At 40.4% G+C, this 20,270-nt stretch overlaps 1 protein-coding gene across 1 annotated transcript; it reads left to right on the top strand.

Annotated features, from left to right (window-relative positions):
- Positions 1-267: 267 nt before the first annotated feature.
- Positions 268-20,170, top strand: cep63 (centrosomal protein 63). Its single transcript, XM_029499450.1, has 18 exons — positions 268-356; positions 512-562; positions 667-844; positions 1,054-1,149; positions 1,362-1,478; positions 1,594-1,707; positions 1,811-1,951; positions 2,576-2,721; positions 2,897-3,040; positions 3,169-3,271; positions 3,612-3,809; positions 4,154-4,240; positions 4,359-4,552; positions 4,757-5,018; positions 5,132-5,327; positions 7,548-8,062; positions 17,134-17,195; positions 20,052-20,170. Exons 1-16 carry the CDS (start codon positions 310-312, stop codon positions 7,589-7,591), a joined length of 2,118 nt encoding a protein of 705 aa, XP_029355310.1. The 5' UTR covers positions 268-309; the 3' UTR covers positions 7,592-8,062; positions 17,134-17,195; positions 20,052-20,170.
- Positions 20,171-20,270: the final 100 nt, after the last annotated feature.

Below are 20,270 nucleotides of genomic sequence, written 5' to 3'. Positions count from 1 at the left end.
CACAATTTATCCGGTCAAACTTACACTCAGTAACTGTGCATGCCATCTATGTATTCATTATTTCTTCGTTAAATTCAAATTAATCCTCAAACCGTGGACATAAAGACTGACCAGACGAGGTTCGTACAGTGTGTGACACAAAGTGTCGCCTCATTGTGTACCTTTCAGAGACCCACCGTAGGTTTCCGTTCTTGCACTGTTTGTTCACGAGAGCAGCGACGTGCTGACGTCACAGGATGGAGGCGGGGTTACCGCCTTACATCAGGAAGCCATCGTGCCGGGGCAGCTGAAGGTGCAGTTCTGTTAACGATGTCAACAAAAGTAGTGAGAGGAGCTAAAACTACAACTTCAGCTGTGTGAGAAACTTTGTTCATCTGATCAGCCGATGCGGCGTTAGTTGTTGCATTGGTCTAATTAAGTGTAGCTGTGTGTAATTATGGTTTATCGTCAGTCTTTCTTAGGTCGCTTGGTCAGTGAACTTAACTGTCAGCTAACTGCTGACTTCTAACAGGTCCGACCTGATGGAGGCTTCTCTGGGATCTCTGCAAAACCCTGATCTAAGGTTAGCTTGGCTGCAGCCAGTGGCTAACTTTGACCTGACATCACACCTAGAGTGAGAGATCTAACCAACACCATCTTGTGTTCATATTTTCATATTTGTTCCAGCTCAGTCCTCTCATCGTGTGAGCCAGAGCTCCAGGAGCTGATGCGACAGATTGACATCATGATCAACCATCAGAAGAGGGAGTGGGAGGCTGAGATCCAGGCGATGGGTGTCAGACTGAAAAGTACAGAAGAGGAGCTAAAGACCTCCATGAGTCTCACAGAGCGAAGAGACCTGGAGGTGAAAAGACCTTTACTGAAGCGCAGTAATGTTTCTTGATTCAGCTGCATCAGTGAGGGTTTCCTGGTGCATTTAATTTGGGTTTTCAACATTTTGATTAAATGTCATTTGAATTTAGTCACTAGAACTTTTGCATGATACTGCATGATGCTCCTAAATGATGTCTGAAAGTTTTGATCCTTATTTTCATAATACCAACCCAAATGCAGATCAGATTGCTCCACAAGCAGCTAGAAGATGTCCAGACTGATCGACAAGAGTTAGTTGCAAAGTACAAACAGCAACTGCAGAAAGTCAGTGAAGAGGTAAGACAAACTGTATGCAACACAGTTAAGCAGCGGGTCAGTTGGTCAAATGGTAGTTCATTTATATGCACACTCAAAATTTGTCTGGATTTAAACTGAATTTGACAGCATAGTTTTGCTTTGAAAGATTTAAAATTTTAAGAATCGTCTTCCAACAGAGATATGTGTGTGATATATGTGGACAAAGGAATTATTAGCATTTTATCACGCAGTTTGATAGATTAAAGAGAAGTTACTCCAAGCTGCAGCGCAAACAATACAAGGAGTCCAGTGGAGGAGCAAAGCCAACACACGTGCCAGAGGTGATTCAACTGCATGAAAAAGTTGAGGTACATGATATTTAACTTTACATCTCCTCTAGAAAAGATCCTAGTCACCTATAAAAGCCCTTTACTGCTATCCACTGCTTATGTTGATCACAATAATCCTTACCCTGAACTGCAGGAATATCGTCAGCGCTCCTCAGAGTTGGAGCTGCAACACATCCAGTACCAGAAACAGCTGACAACACTGGAGGATCAAAATAAGCGCCTGACTGATGAGCTTGCACAAGTGAAAGTAAAAGCAGAATATTATGGGCAATGTCAAATCAGCCATGGTTTAACATTGAAGCAACATGGAAACAGGTAATTTTTCATATTTTCTGTGATTTAATTCCCAGTCCCAGCAGACATCTCGGCAAATGGAGAAGGAGCATCGGGAGTGCTGCTTAGAAGTGCAGAGTCTGCGTGCACAGCTGGAGAAGAGGAAAGACAGCCCGTATTCACAGGAGCTTGAACTGGAACAACTTCAACCGCAGGAGGTGGGTCTGCGACAGTACCGGAGAGAGCAGCAGGTACGCTCAGTGACTTACATGTATAAACGTGGCAGATGGAGGTGATCATGATGCGTTTTGAGACTCCACTTTGAGTGGAGCCCTCTGCCATTCTGCAATAATATCATTTCAAAAAAGGAATTCTTTCAAATGGTTTTGAGCAACAGTTTGGTAAGCATAATTATTTTCTGTATATTAATGTGGAGAAATATAAATCTTTTCTGAGAAAAGTTGCCTTTTTTGTGAAACATGCGATGCATGAGTTTGTCTTCAGTTTAAGTCAGTGACATCTGGCAACAGAACCACAGTCTGATATCAGCAGAGCGATGACAATAAAAATAACATTTCAGGTGATGCATCAGAAAAGTGAGATAAATTAAGTCTATTGTGGAGATTCTTAATATAACACTGACATTGAAAATAACAAATCCTGTCAGTTGCCATTCACTCCTTGGAGTGTATCTGACAGTCATCCTGCCTCCCTGCTGATTCCATGGTCAGCACCCCGAATAGCGACATACACACACGAATAGCCAATTTATTCAACTGCATTAGACCCAGTAAGGCTGAAATGTTTCTCTTATCACCTGACGGTCCTCGGCTGTTTTACAGTTGTTTTCAGAGGAGCAGGAGGAGCTACACGCCACACGGGACCCTAAAGATACATTAGTGCGGCGAGCCAGTTTTGAACACCAGAGGCTTCGGAATGAAGCAGCGAGACTCAAACAAGTCCTGCAGGTTAAAGAGCAAGTAATTTGGTGAGTGAATGTCAGTCAAGATGCAATAAAGCTACAGTTACCCAAGAGGGCAGTGTTGCTATGGGGAGGAAGCACTGTTGTGTGACTGCTGTTTTGTTGTTTCTTTTTTGTTTTTTTGTCCAAATGAACAGCAGAAAGATGAAGTTGTGTTTTGTGGATGGTCTTGTGTGTGCAGCTCTCTGGAAAACTGTTTAGCAGCACAGGGCTGTGCTGGTGTAGAGACCCTGAGACAAAATTTGGAGAGGACTTCAACCAAACTTCACTGCGCCCAAGCATATGAGGTTCATCTCAAGGCTGAACTGGCATATCTCAAAAAGAGGTGAAAACAGGAGTCTTTACACACTCACATTATTATCACCTTTACAATCAGTTTGTTTTCAAGTGAACAAAACCAACACTGGTTTCAGGTCATATTTTGTCCCTGTCATGTTTTGATGGTTTACTCAGACTGGATGAGATGAAGCAACAAAGAGCCACCCAGTCAAAGACAGAACAGCAACTAAGAAGCATAAAAGCAGAGCATGAGTCCACTGTTGCAGAGGTGAAAAAGGTCAGAGACATACAGAGAGCAAATATTTCCCTCAGCTATTCCCATTATCAATGCTATTTCTACTGTTAAGCAGCTTCACAAGCTTCCTTTCAAATAAATCACCATAAGAGACAGATTTAATAATGATGAAAATGTAAAATAATGATTCATAAATTCATCAGTGCCACTGTCAGTGATTTAGAGGATTTACTGGAGCAAAAATCAAATGACTTATTTTTTCTTTTGGTCTTAAATTCTATTTATATGTAATTCATTTAATTGGCAGGTTGGTCATACTTGCATAGACCTTCCATATTATCTTGGTCGAAACTTTTTGTTTCACAAACTTACTTTGCTTCAGCTGAGAGAGGAGCTTCAAAGGACCCATCAGACTCGCAGTGCGGAGGTGGAGGGGATGAGGAAGGAGGTGTCAAAACTGACCAGCGAGCTGCACCAGCGAGAAGTTACGATCGCCTCACTGGGAAGCTCTTCATCCAGCATCAAGCAGCAGCTTTGTGGGGAGATGGAGCGGGCTGCACAGAAGGCAGCTGAACTTAAAGTAAACAAATGAACAAGTGTCCACAGACTTCTCATGCAATAGTCTACACAAATGATAGGTCATTAATAATAAAACTAATCAATTGTTATGATTGTTAGTATTATTCCCAGATGGAAAACTTTGGCATTCTCAGTTGTGTTGCTGCACAACATTCACATTGATGTCACAGAATATTTTTCATTCAGTTTGATTGTTGTAGTTTTGGATTATTATTATTATTTTTTTTTTATATATTTAATTAGTCTCCAACTGAAGTCTGATTGTTTATTTCTTTGAGTGGCATCTACCTTCAGGCTCAGAAAAATAGAAAATAGTCACAGTTGACTTGTTTCTGACTTTCTCAGATGACACAGACGCAGCTGGAGACTCTACAGACTGAGAACCACCATCTGAAGGGCCTCCTGCATAGACTGGAGTCTCAGTCACCCAAGGTTTGTCCGCTTCGACATGGTTGGTAATGTAGTCATAGCATGGACAGCCGAAGGCAGGCTAAATCTGACTCATCTCTCTCTTTGTTTTTTACTCCCTGAATCACTTCTCTCTTCTCAGGGGGGAGACATCTCACTGGCATCCCTGAGGGACAGTTATGTGTCTTCTTTGAGTAGTCTGGAACAAGAGAATCAAAAGCTAAGGCAAGCTCTTTGTGATATGTGTAGCCAATCAGGAGTGTCCAGCCATGATAAATACGAGAAAGCCTCACTCTGCCATGCCATAACTGACCAACCACAGCCTGTTTGGAACAGGTAGGTGCCATGTGCACAGTCACACCTAAAGAAATGTTGTCCTTGGGTCACCCAACACCCAATAATAGTTGGGGCGTATACTGTCTGCACATTGGATTTGACTTCTGATCAGGATATTATACAGTAAGGGTGCAAAATGGCCAAAGAATGATAGAAAAAAAAAAAGAAACTGAACAATGATGCTCTTACTTCTCTTGTGTGCAGTAATGCAGATGCCACGCATCACAAATCCCAGGAAGCGACTGAGGCCTCAAGGGCTACGCTGCAGGAGAACACCTGTCAGTATGAAGGGGAGATCCAAAAGCTCTTTACAGACCAGCCCTGCAGTCAGACCCAAGACAGCTCCTCTTCCTCCTCCACCAGCAACAGGAGAAAATCTGTGCCAACCACAAGCTCAAATGAATCTGATGTTCAAAGCTTGAGCTCCGAAGAGTCCAGGGAGAAAACTCTGTCTATTTCTCCACCAGTGAGTTTAATGAAAAATAAGCCTGTTAGCCTACAGTTGTGATGTAGGTAACATGTTACCATGCTGTTTTTTAGGCAAAGGATCCTACCATTGTGTGTTTTTCCTCCTTCCAGGAGCACTCAGCATCACTGTCACCTGCAGACAAGATGGTGACTCATTTCGTGGAGGAGGAAGTGCTGTGGACAGAGGAGTTGTTCCAAAGGCTGGATAGCCACATTGAGTGTATAAAAGAGAGCAATGTCAAGACGGTCTGCAAGTACCTGCGCAGTGGCTCAGGGCCTGAACGTCCCCAGACATCTGGACAGAATGGTCAGTGATTGAGTGAGGTAGCATACACGTTAGCAAAGTGCCCTGACTGACATTTGTGGGATATGTGTACATATATATACCACTAAACATTTTCTGATTAAATATCAGTGTTGCAGTTAAGAGCCTGAAAAACTGTGTATATAATATATTTTTTTAAATTCCACTGAGATGTGAAGAGATGCAGCTCAGTCTGGCTACAAAAACTTAAAAGTAAACTTTACTAGGTGCTGTGCACTTCCATGGTGAAGGCCAGGAAGGTTTTTAATGAGTTAGATGTTAGTAGAGATTTGCTGTCGATTATATATTGATCTGTGTACCAGCTATAATGAATCCATATTGTTTGCTTGTCAACTCATAAGCACATACCCACAATACCTTTTATATTTAAGGATACTAAACATACCACAAATGGCCTGTCGTGCTGAGGATGCTAAATGACCTAACCGGAAGTGCTTCAGCTAAAGTCTCTGAATGAAAGAGTTGACTTCATCATCAGCTCATAGTTCAAATATGTCTGGACTGTGTTTTTAGTACATTCAATTTAATTAGATTATTGATAATTTAATAATAAGTTGTTCACCATGGTGCATTCCGCCATTACCGGCAGACCTCACATTCTACCTTTTGGCTGCAAAGTTAATTGTTTCAATTCACAATATTAAGTGGAATTCCTTTGCATTTTCTTCTTGGAGGGGGCCGCATATTTGAGTTTTTCAAGGTGGCTGTAATGTAGCATTAATTCATAATTTCCATTTCCATCCAGACAAAATTGTTGCCAGTGAGCCAAAAAAGTGTCCATCTTTCTTGTACTCTGCGAAATCTAGGAAAATACCACATATGTACAAGTCTGGCCAGACATCTCAGACAGCAGTGAGGGAGAGGAGACTTGTACTGTAACGCTCCTTATTTTCGTGTTTACTCATCTCCCAAACCCCCATCAGCTCCACCACCACTTCTACCCTGAGGCCCTCCAGCTAGTCTAATGTAGGAATGTGTGAACCATGCCAACGCTGTCATGAACCTTCCCCTGCGGCCTGTTTTGTCCTCACCATCAGAGAGCGTATGGAATGTTAATATCAACCATGTGGGGCACTGAACCTCAGTCACACCGAAAGGTTACAAGGGGGAATAGTTGTGTTTTACTGCTTTCCTAATGATGGACACATTGATAGAATGACAATAAAGTTAAAACCAGTTAAAAAAAAAATGTTTTTTGTTTCTACTGTCATGCCATTGCAACAGCAACATCGGAGTAATGTTCAGCTGTGTCTCAGCTCAGTGACTTCTCACTTTGGTATTTGGTTGCCTGTGTTGCTAGCACTGTAAGCTCTAACAAACAGCACTACGGAATTTGGCAAGGCAGGCATTCCTCTGGCTTTCCCTGGAGGGAGGTGAAAAGCTTTTTATATGTAGAGATTCCTTGAAGGGGCCTAGTAAGAGGAAGGGGGGGGGGTGATTGAAGCCTGGAGAGAGTTCAGATTTAGTTATTTATATTATACTTAACAGGAAAATTTTTCTTTTGGCCACAAGATGAGCGGCTAATTGCCAAATTGATCAATTTAATGAATAGAAATACCTGCTGGAGTATTTGAGCTTTTTATTATTTTATTTCCATAACATCAACTTTTTATTTTGACTTTTGTTCTCCTTTAAAGCCTCAAACTGATGACATCATGAAGCTTATATTGCCAGAGATTGCCACAAAAAAGACGTACAAATAGAAAATAATAAAAATCTCTGCAAAAAGAAATGGATTTGATGTGAAATTGAAAGCTGATGTGAAGTATAGTTTGTGTTAAACACTGCAGCTGTTGAAAGCAACTAGGCAAAAACTTATGCTCCAGTTCAATGCAAGATCTGGTAAAAGTGGGGTTTCATGGATGACGGAGAAAATATTAACTGCCTCGTCAGATGAAAAGCTCTAATAAACCTCCTGTGCACTCATTGCCCAGCAGCAGGACATGTGGCGTAACAACTGAATGGACAATTTTTCTTATTCATGAATGTTCAATAAGCTCATGAGATATTTATAGTTAAAAAAATAAAACTAGTGCAGCATAACCTTTAGGTATTTGAAAGAACAAAGAGCCAAAATGTTCCCAAAATATCTCCAGTCAAGTTTAGTTTGTTTATTTATTTATGAATTTTTTTTTTTTTTTACTTTTTTTTTGCATTGTGGATTTCTGTTTTCTGCTTTCATCTCCTTTTGTGTTTAACCAGAAATGGGCAGCAGAGGGAGCAGCATAGTGCTGCTGCCACACTAAGAGTCAGCATCAGCAGCACTACCAGGTCAGATACCTTTCTGTCACACAGTAATCCACCCTGTTATGTCTGAGCTCTGCGCCTGAAAGATGCCCTCCTCCTATCAGGAAACAGGAATGCATCCACGCTCTAATGTCATGCTTAACTCCTTATGTCACAATCCAGACATTTTATTGGATGACCCCTTAACTTCTGACCCTAAATCAATAAATATATGAGTCTGGCAAAGTTTCAGAGCACTCAATCAGAGTTGTTGCAGATTATCAGGTCATCTCGAGGGGGAGAGATATCTGAGGTATCTGTTGGAGGAATTTCTCTTATCTGTACGATCATAACTTGTCATGGGAATAAAAATGAAGCGGGGTTGTTTTTGCAGAGGGTTGACTTGTCTCTAAGACTGCTCAAAGGCATTGTCGGTTGGTGGGAATTTCTGAAACCAGGATCGGTCAACTGGTAGGAATTCCTGAGGGTGGGTGAGTGTTAACTGTTGAAGACTGATTCAAATAATTTTGTGTTCACAATATTTCCCTGTCTATATGTCAGAATCCATTGTGTGTGTGTGTGTGTGTGTGAGACCCAGATTGTTCCTTAGTGTTAGACTGCTCCCGTCACAGGTTGGTGTATACTGTACCTTAACGGACATGATTAATACGTCTTTTTATGGATAGTGTGACTTCCTAAATGAGATGAGATGACTTTTCATGGAGTTATTGCTACCTGTATGTAATCTTTGATGCACTTTCTATGTTGGAGCCTGTCTTGGTTCATATGTGACCATGTCCCACTCCTCAGTGCAGACACGTCCCTGCTGTGTGTTGGGTCTCATTGTTTTGAGGGGTTGTGGCCGGACTCATCTTGTGCAGTTGGACGTTCACTGCAGGGCACTTGGAAGGCTGCAGAGGAAGAGGGATGTGTTCTTGTTGGCCTGCTCAGTGATTTGTGCCAAGGGAGCTGTGTCAGAGAGGCCAAGAGGAAAAGACCCATTACTCTAAAGCACAATGAGTGCGTTTACATGCACTCTACTGGCCCACTTACAGAATTTGTTTGTTTGTGTGTTGTGGCATGTAAATAGTGCTAAAATCTCTGCTAAAGCATTCACAATTCCATGTAGTTTGCATTCCTGAAGCCTTCTGCCAAATCTCAGGACCTTCCATAGTTTGCTGACCGGTCATGGTGATGATGTTGTGACATGATCCAAATATAATTTTTTTTAATTATAAGCCCTTTTCATTCTTTGTATGTATTTTCCCTGAGTGATCTCAAGTGATGGTCAGTAAACATAAAAGTAAAACTATTGCATTCATTATTCAACACAAAAGCAATAATCACGTCAAACACATTAACACGCCAAAAGATAAGATGAAGACGTGAAGGGATTGTTTGCAGTGATTAAACTACAAAGGGATCATGTAAATCTGATACTCACCTTGGATTTTAAGGAACTTTATAATCTCAGTTCATCGTTTAGCTGCCTGGTCTGCAATTTAAGTTGGCAGAGACAGAAGCAGAACTATCGTCTGATTTACATCTGCAGGGATACTTGACAAATTTTGTATTTAAAATTCTGTGTATCAGATCAGGTTGTTATTACCCTAAACTGTTAAATTTGATTTATTGATACTGGATGATGCGAAAATTTAATCATGATTAAGACTATGACTGGCTGACATTGTTGTAGCATTGTTTTCATATTGGATAGTATTACACTGTAGTCCACGAGTACGCTCCAGCTGTACGGAGAGATGAATTAGTATTAAAATCCAAGAGGAAAATTAATCCAGGCATTAGTCTATAATTACTTAAATAGATTACAAAAAAGTATTTAACTTGTACCTTAAATGAGTTCAAATGAACGTCGCTTTTATCCCTTCCTTCCTATAGTTGTCATGTAGCCCTGAGGCCACATCTCAGTCAGCCATAGATATAATGAATTCTTGGAAAAATGGAGCATTGCCCTGAAGATTAAGTCCATGCAGAGCAGGAATTCTCTGATGCCATTTGTGCGTGTAGATTTGGATGCTCGTTTCTGTTATGTAAAAACTATGTCAAACATTTCTGGTTCAGTCACAGCTATTGAGGGCATGTAATTAATTATGTAATTAGTGTGCAGATTTCCCTCTGTAACCACAAAATCGCAAGAATTTGTCTCCTTATTTTACTTACGCAATGTCTTGCACAGGTTTGATTGAGTGTGACCTCTATGCAGCCTTTTGTGCTGTAGGACTGAGGTAAGAGTGTGACTTAATCTTAGGTATATACTGCTAAATTATTTTGAATACCATATCCTTTCAAAAGCACGTCATGTTTGCTGAAACTATAAACTTACACAATAAAGTAGTGCTACTCAACACCGCCGTTGGACTTGTCAGGTTTTTACACATTGACCACCACATCACTTGAAAAGTTTGTTTTGGAGTAAATGTTGGGTGCCATTCAGTCTGAAAGTTTTGCTATACCTGATACGGCCATGCCTGAAAAAGAAACAATGAGGGAAAAGGAGGGAAACAGATGATAATCTACAAGCATCCTGGGATACGCTGACAAATCAGCGAGAGCAAAAAGTCAGTTTACATTCTTTCCCCTCATAGTGACATAAACAGCTGGAAATGTTTTGATTTGTACGTCTTTCTTAGAGAAATTCTTGAGGATGTGACGCTCCTCATCTCTGATTTGTAACACCACATTATTTTGTTGCAGAAATCTATGAGTAGCATTTCCCAATTTCTTTGCAGCAAAACCTAAATTCATCATCGTGCCCTTTCATCATTTTTTTCCCCCTTTGTAGTGGTTGAATATACAGCCTGGTTTTTGTTACCCGTTGTGTGATCAGAAGTTTTCAGCCTTGGGGTTGAGACCCTCTATAATGGTTGCCGGATAAATTTGAAGGGTTTGATAAAAGGAAAGAAAAGGTAATTTCACAAGATTTATATAATTCTGGCACTTTTGGGAAACAGTTGCTTTCTATTAGCCAAGCTAGTGGTGATACTCTTGGAAAGGCAAAGTTAGTTGTTTAGGTCATTGCTCTGGTCAGAACTCAAATATCTCCACTGAATGGGTTGCCATGAAATCTTCTACAGATTTATTCTCATTAGAACTCGTCTGACTTTTTTATGCAGTGCTTTCAGCAGCCTGATTAATTGTTAAATGTGATATCTGTAATTCTTCTGAAGACTTTTTACGCAGTGTCATCAACAGGTCAAACTTAGGTTTGTCCAATAATGTGGCTTCTGTCCTCCAAAGCTAATGAGATTCCCATCAGCCTCAGCTGTTCTTTGTACTGATTGCTAAATAGCAAACGTTGGAATGCTAAATGCTAAAAACATGTTTCATTAAGATTCTGAACAGGGAAAAAGATTGGCCTAAGCATGGGAGGATTGTTGGTTGCAGAAGTGAATTTGCATTTTGCTTTAAGTCCTGCTGTGTTTGTCTAAAGCATCAAGGAGCTGCAGGCATGTTTGTGGAAATGAGGCACAAATTTAAACTTGAATGAAAATTGTGTTAGGAGTTGTTTTGTGGTGTTAAAACTCTAGTTTGGTGCCGTTAAACCACTGGAAGAAGAGATGGGGTAATGTAAATATTAGAGTACCCATCAAACCTGAGAAAAACAACTGTATTTAAATAAATGATACAATGGCCCTTCTTCAGTCAGCACTCAGTTCTAAACTGTTGCATGTAACAGAAATATGATGATGAAATATAACCCTAACCCTAACCCTAGTAGAAGAATACGTATATGAACACCTCTTCATATAAACTAAATGAATCAGATGGTGGAGTACATTTCTCAAGAGGGAAGATTTCACGGTTCATTACTTTAAGGCAGCTGCTGTCACTTGATGAGGAGGTGGAGACAGATAACAACACTGTTATCAAGATTATTCTCACCTACAGAGCATTTTTTAACTGCTCATTCCTAGAACACCCACCCCCTCCCAGTTGCTACTGAGGCATTCGGGAAGCTTTAATCATCAGCCTTTACCCAGCCCTGTACTGCTCACTGATTCTGTTATGCAATGAGGTTCCACATTTGATGACATTTAACACAGCACATCAGTGTCCAACAACTTGAAAATGCTCATTTCCAAAATAGAATGAACATCTTCTCAGGCAGGCAAAACGCGTTATTGATCTTAAAGAGCTTACCTTCCTTTCATGCTCGGGTCATCTTGAGTGCTTCTGTGAGTTTAAGTTCTTAATTACGTGAGCCATAAACTTGTCAGTGTTGTTGGAGATCACAGAGAAAATTGCTGTCACCTGTGGGGATCACTCTGCGGGTGGCTGTCCGGTACGTCAACAGGTTCCCGCAGATCCACTTTCCCCAAATCTGACAGACACAAGAATGTGATGCATTCACAGGATCTGAATTGTGATGTGATTGTTGGAGGAGCTTAAAGACAGAATAAGTTTATTGTCATTGCCAGTCCTGTGCAGTGAGAAGTGTATTTATCCTGGAGGTGGTATACACATTGATGTCTGTGTAACACGCAGTTTTGACGGATTATCCATTTATTTATATTAACTTTCTGGGTTAACAGCAGAGTTGGACGGTAAAAGGAAATCAGACTAATTTAATGTTGTTGATCACTTTTCGAAAATGAAGGCTCTTCTTGATTTGACATTAATAGAATCTTTTTATTGTTGCCCTTCTGTCTCCGCAGTCACGGCCTGTGGATGTCGTCAGCCACATAATGGCCACTTGACAAAGCACAGTGGTCAGTGGTCTGCAGGTCTCTTCCCACACTTTCAGCATACTCACTGAATTTGTATGCAAATAGAGGTGCTTCCTGTCCTCTATCTGCTGGGGCCAGGGTGGGATTTCCTCATTCCTGATGTCTGACCCCTCTACTCCCCTGTGTCCCTTTTTCCCTCCAGTCTACCTTCTTGAGACAGAGGTTATCGCAGCAAGCCTGTTGCCTCTTAACGTCTCTTCAGTTTGACCTACATTTGCCAAAGCTTTCAGCTAAAGTATTAAATTAATCTTGAATTATAAAACATGAAGTGATTTTATTACGACACACAGATGCCCTAAATAACAGGCAGGACTAATAGTAATGTCAGCAACAAAATAAAAGCATATCAAAGACGAAGGAAAGAGCAGGTTCAATTAAATCTGTGACTTTCATCATCATAGTTACTGCTTTACTGTCTCCAGCAGTTGACATCTAAATGCTGCATACACAGTCGACATCTGCCAGGTGGTTTTTCCCAGTTCAATTCATTTGAGAATCAAACTGATATTTTATTCATATATATAAAATGCAGTTGCATGTATAGATTTACATGTCTGTGGACAGCAGAGATCTCCTGTTGTGTGCTGTGCTACCCCGACACTTTCTACTGGTATCTTGGATTATAAAAACTCATGAGAGACTTTTCAGAGGGACATTCCTGCAAGAAACTCAACTTTGTTGTTGACATGTCTCCTTCTCCTTCTAGTAAAAATTAATATTCTGAATATTTAGAAAGTTCTTTATTTCAAGCCCTCCACAGAAAAATTTCCCGTCACAGGTAGAACAATTGTGTCAGGGGTTGGTGAGACTGCAAGATCAGATGGCCACAGTATCACATCAGAATGTCAGTGTCTTTGTTTATATTCTATTAATTGCAGATCAATTCTATTATCAATAGTTCACGCTGATAAATGTGGACAAAGAAAATATCAAAGTGTAAAACTTGTGTGTAACTTGTTAATAATGAATACTTATTTGGCACCAGCTGGTCATCCAAAAATAAAGTTTAGAATATGCCAACTTGAGTTTACTTGCATGTCTCTTCGGAAGTACTTTCTCCAGACATAAATCGGCCTCAGAAATCCAAAGAAACATCCGTAATTTTAGAAAGGAATGTCACATTCCTTTGCAGTTGACTGAGCCCAGTCTTCCAGAGTGCCTCCTATCAGGAAGTGCTGCACAATGGGAGCAAATTACCAGAAACACAAAGTCAGACATTTGGGACAGAGGTGGGGGCAGACAGAGGAAACTGTGTCAGGCACTGCTCTCAAACAATAACCTTTGCTACCACACAATTCAACAGTAAATATATCTACCTAACATAAACTGAACATTCAAAAATTCTGGGAATGAAGCCAGATTTAAGATAACTTCTTGGTTGAAACATTGTACGACTATAATTATTAATGGTTAAAATAGAATCTGCAGTAAAATATATTTTCAGTGACACAAATCTAATTTTTGTTGTATAAATATAATTGATCTGAAATATTACATACTTTAGTGACATACATCTCACTCTTGTCTTTCTTATTTCCTTTTTTGTCCTATGTTGGTCAGCGTTCACCCTTTCTCTCCTGGTTTTAAAATGGAAATCCCAGTGTTTCACCCTCGACATTTGCTCTACCACTCGCTCTCTGACTGACACATGGCTGTTTGTAGGAGTCTAACTCAATCCACAGGCTGATTAGCAGACTGGGGGCTGCACTCGGCTCACCCTGGTTCTCAGAGACATCTTTATGTGGCCTGAAGGCGACGTCTCTGCCCAGCCATCTGCTTCCACAAGGACTGCGCCAGGCTTGGGCGCATGGTGTGTGCGTGTGCATGTCTGTGTATGAGGGAGGGGGGGGTCGATCTTATAAGCGCATGCAAGCATCTGTGTAAGCTTCATTGTTGTGACTGTCAATCTGGATTCACAAATTATGGTCTGGATTTGATGGCAAGTTTTTTTGAGATGAGCCGCACCAGCTGGCCTGTTAAACAGTCTGAGTATTTGTTCACAGCTGTAACTGAACTGCAGATGATGTGATATCCCGTTTGACAATCCACCTGCTTTCAACATAATGCTTTTAAGAATTGAACCAGAGAAAGGCAAGTTTACACTTGTTGAGACTTGTTGTCTCAAACATCTAACAGGTGCTAGATGTTTTGTGCTCCATAAAAGAAGATGCTCTTTTCTTTCTGTTTCACATGCACTACATTCTTGCTGCAGGAGTCCATATGGTGGGGGGCTGACAGGTGCATCTGCCTCTGAGCTGGAGGGCAGGAGATAGTCTGCTCTGTGCTTTGTTTCCTGAAAACATCTGCCCCTTTGCCTGAAGCCCCATCATGCTGCACTAAATGCCGTCTTTTGCTTTAAAAAGTAATCTCTTGTAAACTTTGCCAAAATAACTATCTTAAGCTGTACCCATCTTTAATTTTGAAGGGTTAGGGTTCGTTATATTTTATGAAAAGTGCTGATGCACAATGTATTACAGAAATAAACCGAAAATAATCATGTGCAGGTTTCCCATGTTTGACAAAGTTCTTCACAAGTTAGATCTTGTTTATGCCACTTTTGTGCCCTAAAAGTCCCCTCCAGTTAGTTATTTTTTCAATAAACAGTAGGCAGTATTCAAACAAACAAGCCAAGCTTTCAAGAGAGTGTCCATGTTGTCTGTTGACACAAGCTCTGTGTTGTGAGCCAAACACAAGTTGCTTGTTTTCCTAATGGCCAAATTGAGCCCAACACCTCCTAAATATTTCTGCATGAGTGAAAAGAAGGAATGTCTGAGCAGCAGCTGTTCCTTAAACCACTCAGATGTCATTATTTAGTTTTCTTTTTTAGTGATAAAGACAAAAAAGTAATCCCTAATACAAAAGGAAGTATAATCCTTTATCCATATATTTAAAATATGGACTAGTGCCATAACTCATACAGCGTTCTCCCACTTAACTGTTGATCTAACACACTCCACTCCACAAACCCAAACCATAACTACCCAACTAGTCAACAATGATGTTGAGGATGTGAATGTGGATTATATTCAGTACTTTCTCTTAGAGCTTGGTGTTTGGACTTTTGACCTTTGATTCAACACTTTATATACATGAGACTTAAACTGATTTATAAATGGTATCCACCAGGTGCTTGAAATAAAAAATTTTTTTTAAAACATTAATGCATAATGAGATAAATGTAAAACACACTACAAAATAAAATACAATTTGCAATACTAAAATAGGAAACAATACAGAACATGAAATAAAAAAAAAAAAAAAAAAACGGTAGAGAACAAAGCTTGTTTTGTGCGCACACTGTTAAATATTATGAATGTGTGCCTGTCTTTATATAGTCCTTTAGCAAAATGCTTAACAATAAATCACTTGAATTAAATTTCACTGTGAACCTGTGTGGAATACAGAGAATCAAAGTTAAATTTAGCTGAATTACGCTGAAGTGGAACGGACGGAAACCGCTGAGGCGATGAACCCTCATAATGAAAATATTTGTTCTTGTCCTATCTGTAAACAGCATCACCTACAGGACTAGTTCTGTTTGAATTGCTGTGCTGGTTCACTGTGGCATGTTTACTTTCATGCTGAAGTGAGGAATTTCTTGTGTCACCAGGTGCAAGGGACTGGTTCAAAGTAGACAACATCTCAGACTTTCGTAAATGTTGTTCACCTCCAGTTGTTTTACAGTCACCAACTATGGTTGCAAGTGTTTGTTAAGGCATTTCAGCGGGTGAGAGGAAGCAAATGGGGGATTTTCCTAAGTCTGCAGGGAATAGATCAAGATGCGTTTAGAGACATTTACATCTCTTGCATTATTTATTTGAAAGCCCCCATTAAAAAGAAAATGTCATTAGCTGCTGGTTGCCCTCCTGTCGTCCTCCGTTAAAAACAGCAGACTGGAGGCTTCGGTCAGAACCCATGGACATGGTAATGTGAGGAATTTCCTCCTTTGCAGGAAAACAAAAGGAGCTGCTGAGGCGCCTGGCTTGTCCCACCTCACATAACAAGGCTGGTGTTCCCAGATCAGTCTGTATTGTGTTAACCCAGTCAGTCTAGGCCACACCATGAACAGGTTCAAATGGCCCATCTTAAATGTCACTCCGGATGGCAGATGTGTTTCAGAGTTCAAGGAAAAAATGTTGAAGGCCTCACAAGGTATTTTATTTGTGGTACAGCTAAAATGTGCTAAGAAGGTGGTAAACACGGTTTAACTGTCCTTAAATGTCTGATCATGTGTTTTGCGGATATATTCTATAAGTTACGAACATAAATATTTTTACAAAGCAACAATGAGATGCAAAATGATCAATGGGTTTGAAATTAAGCATTCAGAAACCAACTGACACCGCATTCTGTCTTGTAAGAATTGTAACCCAGCAAAAATGTTTATGGTCGCCGAGGTTTGATTTTTATTGTCTTTCCACTCTGATCCATCAAAGTATTTCAGCTTAACTTGTATTTTAACAATTAACTTTTAAGACACTGTGAAAGACTAAATTGTGTAAGAAAGATTTCTTTGAATGATGTCTTGCACGAAATTAAGCCTCAGGTAGTTCGTACAGTGACATTGAAAATAATGAGCGTGTGGACTGAAGGACATAAATTGTGGAACATCAGAAAGACAGAACTGTAACTCCAATAATTAATTTTATATATTATGCCATCATTGAATCCAAGTATTTTCTTGTGACATATTAACAACCAGGATACTTTGATAGAAAAATCAAACAAAAAGGCTTTTTTTATAAAGATATTTAAATGATGATGAACATGGAACAGACAGCATACTCTATACTGAACACCCAATGTCATTGTAGGGACCAGGCCATTATGAGCATATCCAGGATCAAGGTTCTTCTTCATGATTGTGAGGGAGCAGGTGGGTCAGATTTAGAATTATAACACACTGTGGCAATTTAAGGCCATACCACAAATGAACAAAGTGGTGAAATTAAATATTTAAGCTAATGGCCTGTGCATCCAGCTCCATAGCTTTAATGCAATGTTTACACATCCCTACAGCATTAGCTGTAACCTTGCAAGCATCTAAACTTGCCAAGACAGTTTTTTATTACAGTGTTGATGTCATTCATGTCAGGAGAAAATACTCTTCTGGGATTTTGGGTGGAATCAGCAACTGTATTTGGAACTGGAAATGGCTTGGAAACATCTCAAAATGCATTTTGGTCTGCAGGTGTCTTTGCTGTGTTGTGGCAAACAGCCATTGGGGAACATTAGCTTTAAGGCTGCACGGCTGAGCAGCAGCGATGGACTGCATGACCCACATGGACCTGGTTAGGCCTGTCCACCTCCAAAAAATACAGCCCATACTTGTTTGTTTTCTTGTGGACTGGCATCCACCCAGTCCCACTGCCTAAATTTGACCCATAAACAACATAAATATTAGTCACTTTACTGGCACACCCACAGAAACGTTTCCACCTGTCAGTCAGTACTGAAGGATAATAGCTGGACTAGCTGGACTACCCCAAATGTGGAGACATATAGGCCAGAGTCGGACCAAGGAAGCAGGAGTGTATTGGTCCAGAAATTTCACTTTGCTTTGGCGTGGAATCAGTTCCCTTGTCTCAAGTGAAATCATATCCATGTCAGATTATTCTTTTAAGTGTAGATTAGTTTCTGTTTGTTCGTTTCTTTTTGCTTGTGCGTGGGACTATGAGCAAGTGACTCATCTCATGCTGTGTGCGACGTAGTCTGATTCACTCTCAAGTCTTTAAATAAATAATGCGCTTGTTTAAAATTACATTGTGACAGAACAGCTAGTAATGACAAATATTTACATCTTTGGCTTTAAAAACGTCATGCTAAAATAAATAAATAAGCACATGCATTCACATTGGTGATAATCCCTGCGTGCGAAGAGACAAGCAGCACTGCACGCTTCAGACTGAACTCTCACATTAACCTGATATTGCACATGACATGTTCATGTGCTCCTTATAGTAAATTTGCAGTAATTCTAATTTTAGTGACTTGATGCTACATATTCAGAAACTATGTCTGACACACGTGAGTCATGTTGCTCCTTGAGAAGCTGCCCTGTTTGGGATGAGATGACTTAACTCCACAGAAATGTTACATGAACTCCAGACTACCAGACTAAATAGTATGTTTCCTCTGAATGTTTCTCCAGCTATGCTAAACTAAGCTAAGCTAAGCTAAGCTAACGACAACCTGCCTCCAGCTCCGTAGCTTTAATGCCCCTGTTGGGCAGACAAACAATGGGCATGGCTCTGTCTAAACATCGCATCTTTGTTGTAACCTGTATGAACATCAGTGTTTAAAAATGAGAAATGTCAGGTTGTTAATTAAAAGTAAAGAGACAGTTTCTACTTTGCTTCTTGTTAAACAGAGACGACATAGTGTGTAACAAGAGAAGGCAGATTTTTTTTTTTTTTTTAAATCCAGCTTTTCACAAACATTTTTATCAATAACAACTGACAGAAGTTTGTGTAATATAAGTCTTCTCATCTAATCTTCATTCAGATTTCATTTAAAGGACAATCTGCTGCATTCCCATCCAACACAACACACATACAACACAACATAAGGTGTTGTAAACCTCCTGCTTGGCAAAACCTGTTGATCCTTATCGGTTGTTAAAGCAATCAGGGTTCTTCAGTTACCGTTGGACGTAAACTGCCATTCAAATTAGCAGGTGAACGTTTGCCTGTGAGGGTTTGAGATAAAGTAGCCTGTAGTCTGTTTCTTTACTTAGCTGCACAGCGATAAGAGGAGACTTGTTTCCACCACACTGGGATGAGCCCGTTCATACAATGGAAAAATGCTCTCAGAAACGTTTCTATCCAAATAATGCAGCCCAACCCCCACTGCCAGCTGATCCCAGGTTTTCATCTACGTGTATGTGTGAATGGAGCATGCAGCCTGGGCTAGTGGTGGAGGGGAGAACAGCAGATGGCAGGGCTGCCCCCTCATGTCTGCTTTTTGGGGAGAACAATACATCTCTCAGAGCTCTTATTAAAGGAGGGGAAGGGGATTTCAGTCCACGGACAGCTGGCAGGCATCGTGCCTCACACCCGCCCCTCTCCCTCTGTGTCCACACACACACAGACACACACTGCAATTAACTGGCACGGGCCATGGCTTAAATATTTACCAGGCACATGCAAACAAAAGGTTGTTCAAGAAATAATGATTAATCCATGTCTTGATTTTACGACAGCACTTTATTTTTATCATGGCTTCAATGTCTTAATTAGAGAGGGGTCTGTAGATTTTTGTAGTACTTCTATCATATACAGGAAAATTTGAATATTTGGGGGTTTGGGGATATTTAAAGAGTTTGATTACTTTTCTTTGAACATTTTTCAGAACATTTTGGCAATTTGCAAACTTAACAACTTATTTAGTAAAAAAAAAACATCCCTGACTACATGACCTCACTTTTTTGTTGTTACATTATTGTTATCCAAATAGTATATTTGTTGTAATGGTTTGAAATACCACTTTTTACTTACAATTTGAAGGGAACTTCTGGCCTAAATGTTGATTTTCCTGCATCCCCATCAGGTTCTCTACATTTTTGTGCATCTTAAAGGGGGGAGGCAACACATAAATGAGCCTTTTTCTAAATATTATACTCCAAAACTGTCTCAGTAAAGATTTTTATGACTGAAAGGTGGAAATGTTTCAATGAATTTTACGACCCCTCTTATCTTCTACAGGATCACAATAACATTCCTATTTCTGTCAGGATCTTTTTCACTTTAAAAAGCTCCTGAGGACTCCGACTCCTGGAACCACACGAAGAAGGGAAAACACAACGGGCTCCTTTACATGACACAGGCAGCCAGCTGAGTCGGTGCAGCCCCCCCACCCTCCTCCACCCCCCGCCCCCTCCCTCCCTCAGCCCTCCGTCCTCCTCCTCCCAGTGCTCCGCTTTTGATCCCGCAGGGACTCGGACTCTTTGCAT

The sequence above is a fragment of the Echeneis naucrates genome, chromosome 4, assembly GCF_900963305.1.
Source record: "Echeneis naucrates chromosome 4, fEcheNa1.1, whole genome shotgun sequence".
Taxonomy (NCBI): domain Eukaryota; kingdom Metazoa; phylum Chordata; class Actinopteri; order Carangiformes; family Echeneidae; genus Echeneis; species Echeneis naucrates.
The sequence above is the reverse complement of the archived record's forward strand: the minus strand, read 5'-3'. Positions and strand labels throughout refer to the sequence as shown.